General features: G+C 40.0%; 1 protein-coding gene across 1 annotated transcript; it reads left to right on the top strand.

The window, feature by feature from the left end:
* The first annotated feature begins 9,079 nt into the window (after positions 1-9,079).
* On the top strand, positions 9,080-9,970 carry LOC130736061 (uncharacterized). Its single transcript, XM_057587915.1, has 2 exons — positions 9,080-9,357; positions 9,439-9,970. The coding sequence occupies exons 1-2, from the start codon at positions 9,080-9,082 to the stop codon at positions 9,968-9,970; spliced, it is 810 nt and encodes a 269-aa protein (XP_057443898.1).
* The last annotated feature ends 6,186 nt before the right edge of the window (positions 9,971-16,156 follow it).

Genomic DNA, 16,156 nt, shown 5'->3' on the forward strand with positions numbered 1-16,156 from the left:
GAACAAAGACCTAAAGCTTGAAGAACACGGAAGCTAATAGACAGATCGAGTGTTTTAGGATTGTGATTGTTCTTTGTTCTTTGTTAATTGTGATCATATCTTGCTCACTGATTCTATAAAACAAGGTTATGATCTGTGTTGGTTGCTTCTGCAAACTTTGATTGTTGATTGTTTATTACCAATCACTGTGGCAGTGATTGAGAGAAAGTGAGAGGGGCTCTCATACTTAGGTTGAGGTTCTAAGTTGAAATACACTGGGTAGATTAGGAAGTGAACTATGAACTGTTGTGTTCATGAGTGTTTGTAGTTCCTAAATCTTGAGATAGTGGATTTCCTTTCTTTGGGTGAAAACCCTCCAGACGTAGGTGAAGTTTTTCACTGAACTGGGTTACCAATTCTTGTGTCTTGTTTACTTGTGTTTTTGTTTATTGCTGTTACTGTTAGTCAATTTTCGAACCCGTTGTCCCAGCATCGTGTAGGACATTTGTCTGGTGAGAGAACCAGAATTTCAATTGGCATCAGAGCAGGTACCCTGTTCTGTTTGGGTGAGCTCTAGGGAATCTAATTCAGTTCTCATGGATAACAAGGAGGGAGGATCAGTCAATAGGCCACCTATTCTGGATGGTACTAACTATGACTACTGGAAGGTTCGCATGGCAGCCTTTCTCAAGTCAATTGACAACAAGACTTGGAAAGCTATTATTAAGGGTTGGAAGCATCCCACCAAGGCACAAACTGAAGGAACTTCAATTGTTACTGCTGAGAAACCTGAGGAAGAATGAACTAAGGAAGAAGATGAAGATGCTCTTGGGAATTCTAAAGCACTGAATGCTATTTTCAATGGAGTTGACAAGAATATGTTCAGGCTAATTAACACTTGTACGGTGGCCAAGGATGCCTGGGAGATACTGAAGACTGCTCATGAAGGAACTACTCGAGTGAGAATGTCAAGACTTCAGATGCTTACTACTTAGTTTGAAAATCTAATGATGGCTGAAGAAGAAACTATCTCTGAATTTCACATGCGTGTTCGTGACTTGTCCAATGCTTCTTTTGCTCTTGGAGAACCTATGTCAGATGAAAAGCTTGTAAGGAAAATCTTGAGGTCTCTACCAAAGAAATTTGCTATGAAAGTTACTGCAATTGAGGAGGCTCAAGATATTGAGCACATGAAGGTTGATGAGTTAATTGGATCTCTGCAGACTTTTGAGTTGAAACTTGATGACAAGTCTGAAAAGAAACATAAGAGTATTGCTTTTGTATCTAACACAGATGAGGATGATGATGAAGGCTGTGAGGGTGAAAACCTTTCTGAAGCTCTGGCTATGCTAGCAAAAAAATTTAACAGAGCACTGAGAAAGATTGACAAAAGAACCAGGCCTAATGTCCAGGACATGAAGTTCGACAACAAACCCAAGTTTTCTAATGCTCAGAGGAGGACCAAGGAAGAAGAAAGATCTGGTCAGAATAAAGGAGTGTAGTGTCATGAGTGTGAAGGTTATGGTCATATTAGATCTGTAACGCCCCGATTTCTCGAGTGTCACACAGTAACCAACTTAGCCATTTTCACACAGAATTTTCGTCGTTCAATTATCAATCTTTGATTAATGACAAAGGTTCATTTTTTTGCGAAACTCTTGAAAGATTAACCTTTACAAATCTCGCGGAAGTAAACATCATCTCAAAACTTTGGAATTAAATAAAATAAGTATGAAATATACATCTAAAACCAAAGTAAAATTACATCAACTTTATTTATCCAAATGAAAGCAAAATAATTGTTCAATGCTTCCCGAACTCGGTACTCTCAACCCAAAGAGAAAATGGATGTCTCTCAACCCAAACCTATTCCTTGGCCTCTTCCTCTTTATCTTCTTCCTCTTCATCTGGAGTGTAGTCGTCCTCCGGTAGTGGCTCGTCACGACCATCTACCCCCCCCAACAGATAACACATAAACAAGTAGCGCAAGGGTCAGGTCGCAAACAAGATAATCATAAACATATCATAAAGCACAATAATCATTCGCTTATGAAATTAAGTTTTATGACAATTAGTTAGTTAGACTAGCGCATCCTCACTTCACACAACCCACCAAAACTCCTTGGCCAATCACGTGCGTCCGCAGAGGCACAATTCTAAGAGGGGGACTCACCGTCCAAGACCTCAATCACGTGGATCCACAGTATCCACAAAACACATCACGTGCGTCCGCAGAGGCACAGTTCTCAAGAAAATCTCCCTCGCGTGCAAGGTACCATCGTTCTCATGGCCCATAGTCCACTCTAGACCTATGTCCATCTCAAATCTCATCATTAAAAATTACACTTGCATGCGAGTTATGTCTCATTCTCTTTTAAGTTTGGCTCTATGGTTATCCTAGAGTCTTATTAAATCTTGTCTCAACTATGTTAGCACAATATCACATTCACAATGAATAAAGGGAATTACGGCTAGGTGAGCGACCCCTTATTCAATTAATTAATAAACACAATAATTTACTTAAGGAATATCATGAATATAAATCTCATGCATCTCAACACATAATTCATAGCAATTCCATTAATCATAGCATCATGTGAACTGGTGCATAAATCGGAAGAAAGAATTTCACCAAAACCCTTAAAAAGAGTCTCGGCCATTTTTTTTTTAAAAGACAGCAGGAACAGCGCTCACTAAAATCGACCCACAGAGCTCGGTTCTCAACCAAAATTTTCGAAATACACATGTCTGGAACGCTAATGCAAAATCCCACAATTTTCTAGTTTACCACTTTTTCATCTGAAGACCGGAAACAGGTGATATCGGGCCATGAAGTGCGCTGTCCAGTGCAGAAAACTGGCAGGGTCACTTCTGCCCTAAGTTAAAATTTTGGAGATGCAAGTACAAGGTTTCGAAGCCCTTTTCCAGCAACTAAAACATTTTATAATCATGTGGAATCATCCATAGAGAAGATTTCAGAACCTAACACATCTCAAACATCATGTTGGACAATTAAGCTTCATGTCAAACTTAGCAAGTATTGCATGAGATCTTCACAAAGCATCGAGAACTAAAGCAAGAATAGCATATGGAATAACACATGGCTCATGGCAAATCCAGTAAGAACATGATCATAAGAAGAATCCAGCAAGTTAATCCCAATATCCAACCCTCATGCAAAACCCTCCAACACAAACCTTTCATATCAAGTCATGGTAAACAATTTCCTAATGAAGCTACCCATCCTAGATCAGCCCTTACCTTGAGGGTGATCTGAATATAGAGGAAGTAAGGTTCAGAAAGTCGACTCCCCTTGCTGTCCAATGTTCTCTCCACGCGTTCCTCTTCCTTTCCCTCTCCCGCTCGCGTCGCACTCTCTCTCGCAGTCGCTCCCTCCTCCTCTCTTGCTGGCGGCGGCCGGCGGTGGTTGGGTGGGTGCTGGGGTGGCAGCGAGTGATGGTGAGGAGATGGTGATGATGGCTCTCTGTAGTGTTTGGTGTTTCACGTGTTTTGTTTTCTGTTTTGCACAGTAGGGAAAAAAAAGAAATAGGATTTCCCCCCTTTTGTTAGTGTGGCTAGGGTTTTCATAACCATAGCTCCCTCTTTTGCAATCCAAACACACTTGGCCCACTATGCTTCCTCTTAATCTTCTGATTATGATCTCCTGAGCCCACTAATCAGCCCAATTAACACATTAAACAAGGTTTTAACCCAAAGTTTTAAATTAGAGTTCGCAAGGTCTGGACAGTTGGACCTTTGTCCATTAAATCACGAATATCTGGAGCTACAGACATCGGATTAACGCGAAACCACTTGGAGAATTTGCTTAACTTAAAGGGCTACAACTCTCATGAAGGAAGTTTTCCTAAATGAGGTCGTTAAGACCCTCTTACAATTCACACAAGTTGACAGGAAGAATCTGTCAACCTTCAAACTTAACTTAAAAATTCATTTTATTCAAAGTTTTGCATAAATGGCACTAAGACAAGTCTAGGGCCTTACAAGATCTGAATGTGCTACTTATCTGAAAAAGCAGAAGAAAGGGATGATGGTCTCTTGGTCAGATGAAGACACTGAAGATGAGGAGGAGATCTCTGGCAACAAGGTAAATGCCTTCTCTGGGACTGTTTGTGATACAGATACAAGTGATGAAGATATTTCAGATGAGGAACTTGCTGAGACTTACAAGCTGTTGCATATCAAATGGGAGGAAGCCTGTAAACTTGTAAGAGAACAGGAACGTGAGATAGAACAACTCTCCACTCAGAATGAAAGATTGAAAGAACTCAGTGCTAAACTAAAAGAAGATTGTGATAAGTGGAAATCTAAACTTGAAAATGTTGAGACTATGGAAAAGGCAAAACTGATGATGGTCAATACAGAATTACAAGAGGAAATAGCAATTCTGAAAAGCAAGCTTGAAGCTACTCACAAATCACTCCGAATGTTGAACAGTGGTTCTGACATGTTAGATGAGATTCTGAAAGAAACAAGTAAGCAGGGAAGAAGCTTGAAGGGAATTGGATTTGACTATGGAATTGCAAACAAGAAAGATCAGAAGGGGTCAAAGAATTTTGTTGCTGCAGCAGAAAAATCTGAATTCAAGATACCTGCTAATTATCAGATGTCAAGACCGATGCCTCGACATGTGCCTCGTCATGAGAGTTCTCAAACTAAGAATATCAAAATAGCACCTTGGAAGTGTCATTACTATGGAAGGAATGGACATATAAAACCCTACTGTTTCAAATTGTATGGCTATCCTCAAGCTTATGATAGGTTTAATAACTCAAAGGTCACACAGATGAAGAAGGAATGGAAGCCCAAGAGTGAAGTTACTTGTCTAGTTGCCAACACATCTTTCAGAGCCTCTGCAAGAGAAGACTGGTACTTTGATAATGGTTGCTCAAAGCATATGACAGGAAATAAAGGATATCTGAAGGATCTCGGAAGTCATTCTAGCAACTATGTCACATTTGGAGATGGAGCTAAAGGAAAAATTAAAGGGGTAGGAAAACTAGTAAATCCTGGATCCCCAGAATTGAATAATGTGCTTCTGGTTAATGGTCTAACTGCTAATCTAATTAGCATAAGCCAACTCTGTGATCAAGGGCTTGAAGTGAAATTCAACAGAGCAGGTTGTATTGTAACTACAGAAGATGACAAAGTCTTTATGAGAGGAGTCAGATCGAAAGATAATTGCTATATGTGGACACCCCAAGAGATAGCTAAAGTCTCTAGATGCTTGTTAACAAAGGAGGATGAGCTAAATGTATGGCACCAAAAATTGGTCATCTCAATTTGAAAAGTATGCAGAAGATAGTTGTTGAAGAAGCCATAAGAGATTTGCCTAGGCTGAGAATAAGTGAAGGTAAGCTGTGTGGAGAATGCAAGATTGGAAAACAAACCAAGGTATCTCAGACAAAACTTCAGCATCAGACCACAACAAAGGTACTGGAACTACTGCACATGGACCTCATGGGACCAATGCAGGTTGAAAGCTTGGGATGTAAAAGATATGTGTTTGTTTGTGTTGATGATTTTTCTAGGTACACTTGGATATAATTCATGAGAGAAAAGTCAAAAACTTTTGATATCTTCATGAACCTGTGTTTGAGGCTTCAGAATGAGAAGAGCTCTGTGATTGTAAGGATCAGAAGTGACCATGGAAGGGAGTTTGAGAATTCTAAATTCTCTAAGTTCTGTGAATCAGAAGGAATCGATCATGAATTTTCAGCACCCATCACACCACAACAGAATGGAATTGTTGAAAGAAAGAATAGAATACTTTAGGAGTCAGCCAGGGTCATGTTGCATGCCAAGAAGATTCCTCTTAAGTTCTGGGCTGAGGCTTTGAATACTGCATGCTACATTCACAACAGAGTCACCAGTAGACCTGGAACTTCCTTTACTCAGTATGAAATATGGAAAGGTAGGAAACTTACAGTAAAACATTTTCATATATTTGGAAGCAAATGCTATATTCTTGCTGATCGTGAACCGAGAAGAAAGTTGGATCCAAAGAGTTATGAAGGGATATTTATGGGATACTCAACAAATAGCAAAGCCTACAGAGTATTCAACTCTCGCACAAAAACCATGATGGAGTCAGTAAATGTGAGTGTTGATGATAAGCCTAGTGCAAGCATGGAATCCAATTTTAGTGAAGATGAAGATTGTGCAGATGTTCTAGCAGATGCTCCAGCAACCAACCTCGACAATGAGTCTGATACAAGTACAGGTGAACATGAAGACAAGCTGTCTACACAGAATAAAGCCCCATCCATCAGGATTCAAAAGATCCATCCTCAAGAAAATATCATTGGTGAGCTTCAGGAGGGAGTAACAACCAGATCCAGAAGTCTTATGGCTCATGGATGCTACATTTCAAAGATATAACCTAGCAATGTCAAAGAAGCTCTTACTGATGAATGATGGATAACTGCTATGCAAGAAGAGCTTGATCAGTTCACAAGGAATGAAGTTTGGAATTTGGTTCCAAGACCTGAAGGAGTAAACATCATTGGCACAAAATGGATTTTCAGAAACAAGTCTGATGAAAATGGAATTGTCACCAGAAACAAAGCAAGACTGGTTGCTCAGGGGTATACTCAGATAGAGGGAATTGACTTTGATGAAACCTTTGCACCAGTAGCAAGACTGGAGTCTATAAGATTATTGTTGGGAGTTGCATGTCTTCTTAAGTTCAGACTCTACCAGATGGATGTCAAGAGTGCATTTCTGAATGATTACTTAAATGAAGAAGTATATGTAGAGCAACCTACAGGGTTCATAGATCCTCATCATCTAGACTATGTATACAGATTAAGGAAAGCACTATATGGATTGAAGCAAGCTCCCAGAGCTTGGTATGAGAGGCTTACTGAATTTCTTGTTAGTAATGGATATTGCAAGGGAGGAATTGACAAGACCTTATTTGTTAAGAATGACAAAGGAAAGCTCATGATAGCACAAATCTATGTGGATGATATAGTCTTTGGAGGGATGTCAAACACGATGGTGGAGCATTTCGTTCAACAAATGAAGTCTGAGTTTGAAATGAGCTTAGTTGGTGAGTTGAGTTATTTTCTAGGTTTACAAGTTAAGCAAATGGAGGATTCCATGTTTATCTCACAGAGCAAATATGCCAAGGGCTTGGTCAAGAAGTTTGGTTTAGAGAAGTCAGGTCACAAGAGAACTCCAGCTGCAACTCATGTTAAATTAACCAAGGATGAGCAGGGAGAAGATGTTGATCAAAGTCTCTATAGAAGCATGATAGGAAGCTTGTTGTATCTTACTGCTAGTAGACCTGACATCACTTTTGATGTTGGTGTATGTGCCAGATACCAAGCTGCTCCTGAAGCAAGTCATCTACTGCAAGTAAAGAGAATCATCAAGTACATCAATGCTACAAGCGATTATGGTATTCTCTATACTCATGATACAAACTCTTCTTTAGTTGGATATTGTGATGCAGATTGGGCAAGTAGTGCAGATGACAGAAAGAGCACATCAGGAGGTTGTTTCTTTTTAGGAAATAATCTAATCTCGTGGTTTAGTAAGAAGCAGAACTGTGTATCTTTATCAACCGCAGAAGCAGAGTATATTGCTGCTGGAAGTAGTTGCACTCAACTCATGTGGATGAAGCAAATGCTCAAGGAGTATGATGTTGAACAAGATGTCATGACATTGTATTGTGACAATCTCAGTGCAATCAATATTTCCAAAAATCCTATTCAGCACTGCAGGACCAAGCACATTGACATAAGACATCATTTTATCAGGGAATTAGTGGCGGATAAAATCGTCACTTTGGAGCATGTTACAACTGAGAAGAAATTGGCTGACATATTTACAAAGCCCCTTGATGCAAGCACTTTTGATAAATTAAGAGGAAATCTTGGGATTTGCCTCTTTGAAGGAGCATAGCAATTAACGTTCCTAAAGGTGTTAACGGCTAGGTTTACTTTTCTCATCATTAACTGTCGTTGTGATGTCAGCAAATAGAAGGCTACTTCTTTGCTCAACTGCTATATAACCTCCTTCAACGGGCAAATTGTCTCTATTCAACCGATTGTACTTCTTCATTTTGCAAGTTTTAACGTCCTTCATTTTCAATTTCTCATCAATTTTTTGTGTTCAAAGTGTTGTTTCACTTTAATCATCATGTCTGAAGCATCAGGGAAGCACGACTCTGTCAAGGCCAAGGTTGAAAGAACTCCACTTGGTGTGAAATGCATGGGCCTCAAGAGTGGTTCATCAGGTTCTAAGAAGAAGTTTGAGAAGAAGACAACCAAGATTCCATCAAGAAAGGTGTATCAGTCTCAAGCTTGTGACAAGACTACCGCAAAAGCTCCTATTATTGAAGATGTCACAGATGAAGAAGAACTTTCTGCTGAAAACTCTCCCATTGGTTCTAATCAAGATGTTGTGCCCGATGTTAGGGCTTCTGTACTTGCAGATGGTTCAACTCAAGAAATTTCTGGAAAGGAATTCACTGCTCGTGAAGATTCAGGTGTACCCACTCATTCTGATGGCTCTTCTTCTCCTTCGAAAGAGGATGAACCAGTACATGTGACCATTGATGATTCTCAGTCCAAGGAATCAAGCCAGGCTCGTGCCTCTATTCAGAACATCTCTGATGATGACTCTGATGATGTTCCGTTAACTGCTTCTCTGCCTGATAGTGTTGTTGCAAGGATCAAGAGAAAAAGAAGGGTTCCTGATGTTGAAGAATCTCCTGCTCCAAAGAAGAAGACCAAGTCCACTCCAACAACTTCCAAGTCCACGCAAAAAGATATGAAGGGAAAAGGTAAGCAACAGAAAGTTAAATCCAAGAAGGTTCCACTTGCTGCTGAGGAATCTGGGTCAGATGTTGAGGGGGATGTCGAGGACATCTTGCCTTCTGAGAAGAAGAAGTATGCAGGAAAACGCATTCCTCAGAATGTCCCTGCTGTTCCTATTGACAATGTGTCCTTTCATGCTGAAGGTCATGTTCAGAAGTGGAAGTATGTGTGCCAACGCAGAGTTGCCAAGGAAAGGGAAGTTGGCTCTACTTGAGTGCAAGGAAGTGGTTGCACTTATTGAAAAGGCTGGACTGATGAAGACCATTCTCAAGGTGGGAAGGTGTTATGAAAAACTGGTGAGAGAATTTCTGGTGAATTTGTCTGTGGAAGTGGGACTTCCTGAAAGTGTTGAGTTTAGAAAGGTGTGTGTCAGGGCAAAATGTGTTGAATTCTCCCCTGCTGTGTTCAACAAAGCACTTGGCAGAAGTGCTGTTGAGTTTGTTGATGAGGAGTTGTCCTTGGATGTGATTGCCAAGGAGATTACTACTGGCCAAGTCAAGAAGTTGCTGTCTACAGGAAAACTGAGTGTGAAGTATGCAATCCTTAACAGGATTGGGGCTGTGAATTGGGTTCCTACCCAACATACTTCTGGAGTTTCTACTGCTCTTGCCAGATTGATCTACAAGATTGGAACTTCTACTGCTTTTGATTTTGGGTCTTTTGTGTTTGAACAGACCTTGAAGCATGCTGACACTTGTGTTGTGAAGCTACCCATATCATTTCCATCTCTTCTTACAGAGATTATTCTTCAACAGCATCCTCAGATCATCAGGGCTGATGAGGTTCATTTACCAAAGAGTGTTCCTATTACCCTGGATCAACGATTGTTTATGGAGCCACATGTCACAGACATTGCTGTGCCATTTAGCAGGACTTCTGCCCCTGCTCCTGTGAGTGAATCTAGCACTAAGGATAATATTGCTGAATTACTGGCTGTTTCTAAGGCCCTACAGGAGACTATTAGGATCAGCACTGCAAGGAAGCTAAAGGCTGATGCTTTGCTTCTCAAGGTTCAAGAGGAAGAAGGCCAAGAAGGTGAACCAAGTGGTGGTGGTGCTGCTCCTCGGGATGCCAGCATTGAAGAAGAGGGAGAATCTGAAGAGAATATAGAAGACACTGAAGGCGACTCCAGTTCTGATGATTAGTTTGTGGTTCTTGTTTTTTCTTTTGGCTGTAGTTTGTATACCCTTTGCCAAATTTGTGCTAAAAAAGGGGAGTAGATCTGTGTAGCTGTGCAAACTATGTGTTTTGTTGTGTTGATAGCTTTGGTCTGTAACAATTTGAAGACAAGTTCAAGACAGAGGCAAGTAATTGACTGGTTGTTTAGCTACTGTTGGTTCTTGATGCATTTGATGATTAGCTTCTGTTCACACTGCTTCTAGTGTGTTGATTAGCACTTACTGTGCTTTATGAAGTGTGTTGGTTATTAGTAAGATGCATCATTTGAGGGGGAGTCTTCTACTAAGGGGGAGCTTTGGTTCACTTTGTTTACTCTCTCTGTTCAATAAGTTGTTTTAGACAAAATTTGACAAAGGGGGAGATTGTTGTTACTTTTTTGTCTTGCATTTTGTCAAAAACAACTAGATGTCGAAGCTGATGCCGTGGCATCTGCCTTTGTGTTGCTAGGACATCAGTCCTATGCTTGGAACGTTAATTGTGGGCCCTTGTAGATTTTATAAAGATATATTTTTATAGTTACTTGAGGAACAAGTAGTTGTACAGGAAGGGTTTGATTTGTTGAAACAATCTTTGATAAAAGATTGAGTTTCTATCTTCACGTTTGAATTTTGCAACAATATCTTGGAGATTCAGTTTTGATTTGTTGCTGATATTTGTTACTTCAGCAAAGGAAACCCTATTGCCGAAGCCACCGCTGCTGAAGACTATAAAAGAACAAAGACCTAAAGCTTGAAGACCACGGAAACTAATAGAGAGATCGAGTGTTTTAGGATTGTGATTGTTCTTTGTTCTTTGTTAATTGTGATCATATCTTGCTCACTAATTCTATAAAGCAAGGTTATGATCTGTGTTGGTTGCTTCTGCAAACTCTGATTGTTGATTGTTTATTACCAATCACTGTGGCAGTGATTGAGAGAAAGTGAGAGGGGCTCTCATACTCAGGTTGAGGTTCTAAGTAGAAATACACTGGGTAGATTAGGAAGTGAACTATGAACTGTTGTGTTCATGAGTGTCTGTAATTCCTAAATCATGAGATAGTGGATTTCCTTTCTTTGGGTGAAACCCTCCAAACGTAGGTGAAGTTTTTCACTGAACTGGGTTACCAATTCTTGTGTCTTGTTTACTTGTGTTTTTGTTTATTGTTGTTACTGTTAGTCAATTGTCGAACTTGTTGACCCAGCATCGTGTAGGACATTCGTCCGGTGAGAGAACCGGAATTTCATCTTAGATTCAGGAGGAGCTAAGCTCAGAATCAAGCTATGACTTGGATTCGGAATGAGCAACATAAACCATTCACCTCAGGATAAGTTTACTTCTTTTCTTTAAACTCTAAGTGAATTCAGTTTACTGTTTAAGAATTGTTCATCAAAAATACTTGGTTTTGTCATCATCAAAAAGGGGGAGATTGTAAGATCAAGTTTTGATCTAGTTGTACAACTCTATGTTTTGATGATTACATGTTAACTATTATGTATGAACAGTTTTGGTACTCTAACGTTGTTTTCTGAGTGTTCTAATGACAGGCCATGACTCTGGTCCTATTTCACATAATTCAGAAGCACAATGCTCAAAGAGTAACCTCTGCAACGCTTTCGCACGTACTATGTTCAATCTGAACAGTAGATCAAGCTTCAGAAGATCTGAAGATTATAAAGCTCTGATAAGGATTCAGCTCACTAGAAGCTCTGAAGGATCATAAGCTCTGAAGGTCCAGAAGCTCTGAAAGTCCAGAAGCTGAGTAGTGAAGATTCGGAAGTCCAAGAGTAAGCTGGCTCTGAAGACCAAGTACTTCTCCTCTGAGTTCAGAAGAAGAAGGTACAAAGGTCAGATGATCCAAGCTTCCCTCTGACTCTGATCACCAAGCTTCACAAGTTACAAGATGAAGCATCACTCTGATCAGAAGTCAACAAGGATAAAGGTCATGTCGCGATCCAAAGTACAAAAGCAATTGTACCATTCCTAACGACCTTACCTAACTGATTCAGCCACAGCAGAACCTGGAAAACCCAGATCTGCCCTCTAACGGTAGCATTCCATGCAAACTTCCAAACCTAATTCCTTGGAGTATATAAAGAGGCTGAAGATGAAAGATGCTTTTTTAGAAGAAACTTTGTTGAAGCTCACGCGAAAATCAAATACTCTCTCAAAGCATTCTTTCTTCACATTGTATTAATTGTGTTTACTATTAGCTTTCTAAGAAGCATTTCATTGTAAACCCAAACCTTCAAACAGTTGTTTGATTTTCCTTTAGGAGATCAAGGTTGGTCGGATCCTAGAGAAGACTAAGAGAGTGAATCTTAGTGATAGCTAAGTCAGTGTATTGTTAGTCACTTTGCAGGTAGCAAGTGCAGTTGTAACGAAACTCTGATTAGTGGATTGCCTTCATTCTAAGAAGGAAGAAATCACCTTAACTGGTGGACTGGATTAGCTTGAGGGATTTATCAAGTGAACCAGGATAAAATCATTTGTGTGCTTTCCTTAACACTTATCTCAGCACTTTTATCTTTGGTGGTTGAAGAGATTTAATTAAATCTCAAGTGGGTTGAGTTTTAGTTTTAAAACGCTATTCAAACTTTATTGTAACATCCTCTAAACTCCGCGTAAATATTATAGCATAAATCAGAGTAAGCTCCATAACATAGAGGGTATCACATTTATTCTCTAGAAACATAAATCAAAACACCTGTCATGCTCATAATTTAGATATAAATTTTCAACTTTTTTTTCTCAACATCATATGCATAGCACAACAGATTTATTTCAACTCCAAAATTTAATCATAATCCAAAAAATAGAGTGAATACATGAAATATTTCTTAACATTCAGGTAAAATACTAAACGTTTCCCCGTGTTGCATAACAGAGTATGACTCCATCACTAAAAACATATTTAAAGACTAGCTCATCCGACTAACCCTTGCGAGAAGCTCCACCACTCTCGGTACTTGAGCGATGTCTGCATAGAACATCATTCCAACAGAAGGGTGAGAACTCATATCATATAGATAAGCATAATAATAAGTAATGCAAAAGCTTATAAAAATTATCCATAAATACCTCATTCTGACCTTGCAACTTCTGCTTCTGAACAAGTTCCTCAGAACTTCTGATCGTCAGAGCTAGAATAGCTTGGGTCTTCAGAGCCAACTTCTTGCCAGTCTTCAGAACTTGAGTCTTCTGCTTCTGGACCGTTCCACTGGAACATCTGGTCTTCAGAACTTCTGACTCTGGTTCTTCAGATCCTCTTGAGAGCTTGTATCTTCAGAACTTCTGAAGGATTTTCCACTGTTCTGAACGAACATGGTACGCTTTAAAGCTCTCTTTTTAGTATCCCTTAGTTCTTCTTCTGAATGGATAGACTTGGGTCAGATTCAGAACCTGTTTGTCACAACTAAGAAGACAAATGTTAGGGTACCACAATTGTTCATCATCACAAACCTTAATGTAATCATCAAAACATAGAGATGCAACCACTGATCAAAACTTGATCTTACAATCTCCCCCTTTTTGATGATGACAAAACAAGTATTTTGATGAACAATTTTTTTACACAATAAACTGAATACATAAGAGAGAAAGAATCAGAGATTAAACTTATCCTTGTGTATCGGTTTGCCTTGCTCTTTCTGAATCTGGGATAGCACCTGATTCTGAGCTAGGGTCTCCCCCTGACTCCCCCTGAATCTATGACTTGATGAATTTGTGAAGAATCTAGATTCGGAGTCTGGTTATGTGATCAGAATTTACGCTTGAAGAGATGTATACTCATCAGAAGTGATGGTTCAGAACTTAGCGTATATCACATAATAACATAGAGTTTTGTCCAGATATAATTGGAATAAGGCGTCAGAAGCAAGATTACTTCAAAATGTATTCCTTATTAGAGACGCTTGACAAAATCTATGTGCTATAAGTATTGATACTTGTTCTCCTCTACTGGTTTTATATAATATAAAGGTTTATCAAAAATATAAAGGTTTATCAAAACATTTTATGTACTCCCCCTTTTTGTCACAATCAAAAAGAGTGAAAAACAAAGCCACAACCAACAATAACAAACAAGTAAATGATGCAAGAAAAACTGTTATTATTGCTGAATCGAAGAAGGGGTACAGAGGATTGAGAGGAATGAAGAAGACTAATCCTAGATATATAGGAAAGCTCGAGAATTCTTCATGGAGAGAACTCGAAGATGAAGAGGACGCAAGTCTTGATCAAGTGAGGCTAACTGAGTAGCCAGTTCTTCCTTCAAGGCAACATTCTCCTGGACAGCGTCTGGATTCGCTCATGGTGAACTTCTTCATAGTCCAGAAGCAGACATATACCCTGGAGCTGAGCTTCAACGTCTTCCCGGCGAGTGGTCAGACGAAGGAGGTCATTCAGAACTTCTTGAAGGTTCTGAAGACAGTGAGTCTGATGAGAAGTGAGCCAACATGTCAGAAGGTTCTCAATCTTCTCAAGAGCTTGAGAGATCTGAGAAGATGATAGATTGACACTCCATGGAAAGACTTGGTCAAATACCATAGTCTTGAGTTCAGAAATTGATTCGACAGAAGTCATTCTTGAACTTGAAGGAAGGGAAGATTGAACTGAATGATAGGGAAGTGAATTGCGTTGTGATGGAGAAGAAGGATTGCGGAGATTATAAGGAGAAAAAAATAACAGAAAAACATGCATAAAACTTATCAAGTCATAAAGGCATGTGAGTTACTAAATGGACGGTGCATTGAATCAGAGAAGAATAATTTAACATAGTCAGCATAAATTAAATTCAGTCATAACAATTAAATGCATGCATGATAGAGGTGAGGAATTCAAGGCTTGGAAGTTGAGGGAAGGTTGTCCATCAGATACTTCATGATTGCTTCCATTTTGCTTGAGGACTCCTGAATTTGCTTGCTTTGCTCATTCTGAACACGTCCTTGTTGCTCAACCATCAGAAATAACCTCTGCTGATCATCCTGAATCCTGTCAATCCGGGCAGCAAGAATAGCAACTTCTGGAGCTGGAGCTGAGGTAGGAACTTCTGGAGCTTGTGTATGAGTAGCAACTTCAGCCTCTGTAGACATTGCAGTCTCAACTTGAATTGGCCCTTGCTTCTCAACTTCATTAACATATGCATCCTCCAGAATGACTATACTGTCAGAGCTTTCTTCTGCAACCTCTGCTGCAAGCATCTCAGCATCTTCTAAGGTACATTCAGAGACAACACATGGTCTTTCAGCCATAGCTCTTCTCAAGGGCTCACAAACCCTGTGCAGCACTCTCTGCCTTTGCTCATAGGCCCTCTCAGAAGCATCATGAGTTCTTAGTCGTTTCTCCCTGCTAAGCTGCTTCTGAAGTTCCTGAACTTTGCCTTCTAACCATCTTTCAAAGGCAGACCATAGACCATCCACAAGAGAGGCATCAAACTGATTATCAGTCACCTGATATAACCATTTCAGTCTTCTGGTGGCATCTTCAGAAAACTCCTGAATGAGTTGAGTAAGATTCTGTGGTTGGAAGGAGGTGGCCAGGGTCAGAACAGGCTGAGGAGTTCTGGCAGCATTGGAGCTTGAAGCATGGGAGCTATCAGGTCTTGGTTGCTTAGAGGGAGTAGAATCAATCTCATGATCCTTCTCAATGCCTGAATGATCTGATTCATCCATGTGCTCAGCTTCAGAGATCGTTTCAGGTCTTTGCCTTGAGGTGGCAGTCTTCTCTGGTGAAGTGAAACTCAGATCCTGTGAGTTGACTGCAGAATAGTTGGACAAAGACACATAGGAAGTTTCAGGAACGTCTTGAAGCTGGTCTTCAAAGTTGGAAGCTACTTGTTGAAGAGGCTCCACATTGAAGGGCGGTTCAAGAATCTGAACATCATCATCATCCTCTTTTGCTACCTCAGCAGGGATCTCACCAGGGATCTCACCAGTCTGGGTTATGAGGAGGGTGTGTGAAGTCGATGAAGGTTTGGGATTGAAGTGTTGAACCAGGGTTCGGAGAGTAGCCTCACTTTGAACAATACCTTGGATGAAGGGATTGAAAGGAGGTACAGGTGCAGTTGTGGTAGATGTGGAGAAGGTGTGGATTGGAATGGAAGGGATGGCTGTGGTAGCTGTTTGGATGGTTGATTTAGGAGCTTGTGTTTCAGCTTGTGTTTCAGGTTGAGTGGG

This window comes from Lotus japonicus, chromosome 2 (genome assembly GCF_012489685.1).
Source record: "Lotus japonicus ecotype B-129 chromosome 2, LjGifu_v1.2".
Taxonomy (NCBI): Eukaryota; Viridiplantae; Streptophyta; class Magnoliopsida; order Fabales; family Fabaceae; genus Lotus; species Lotus japonicus.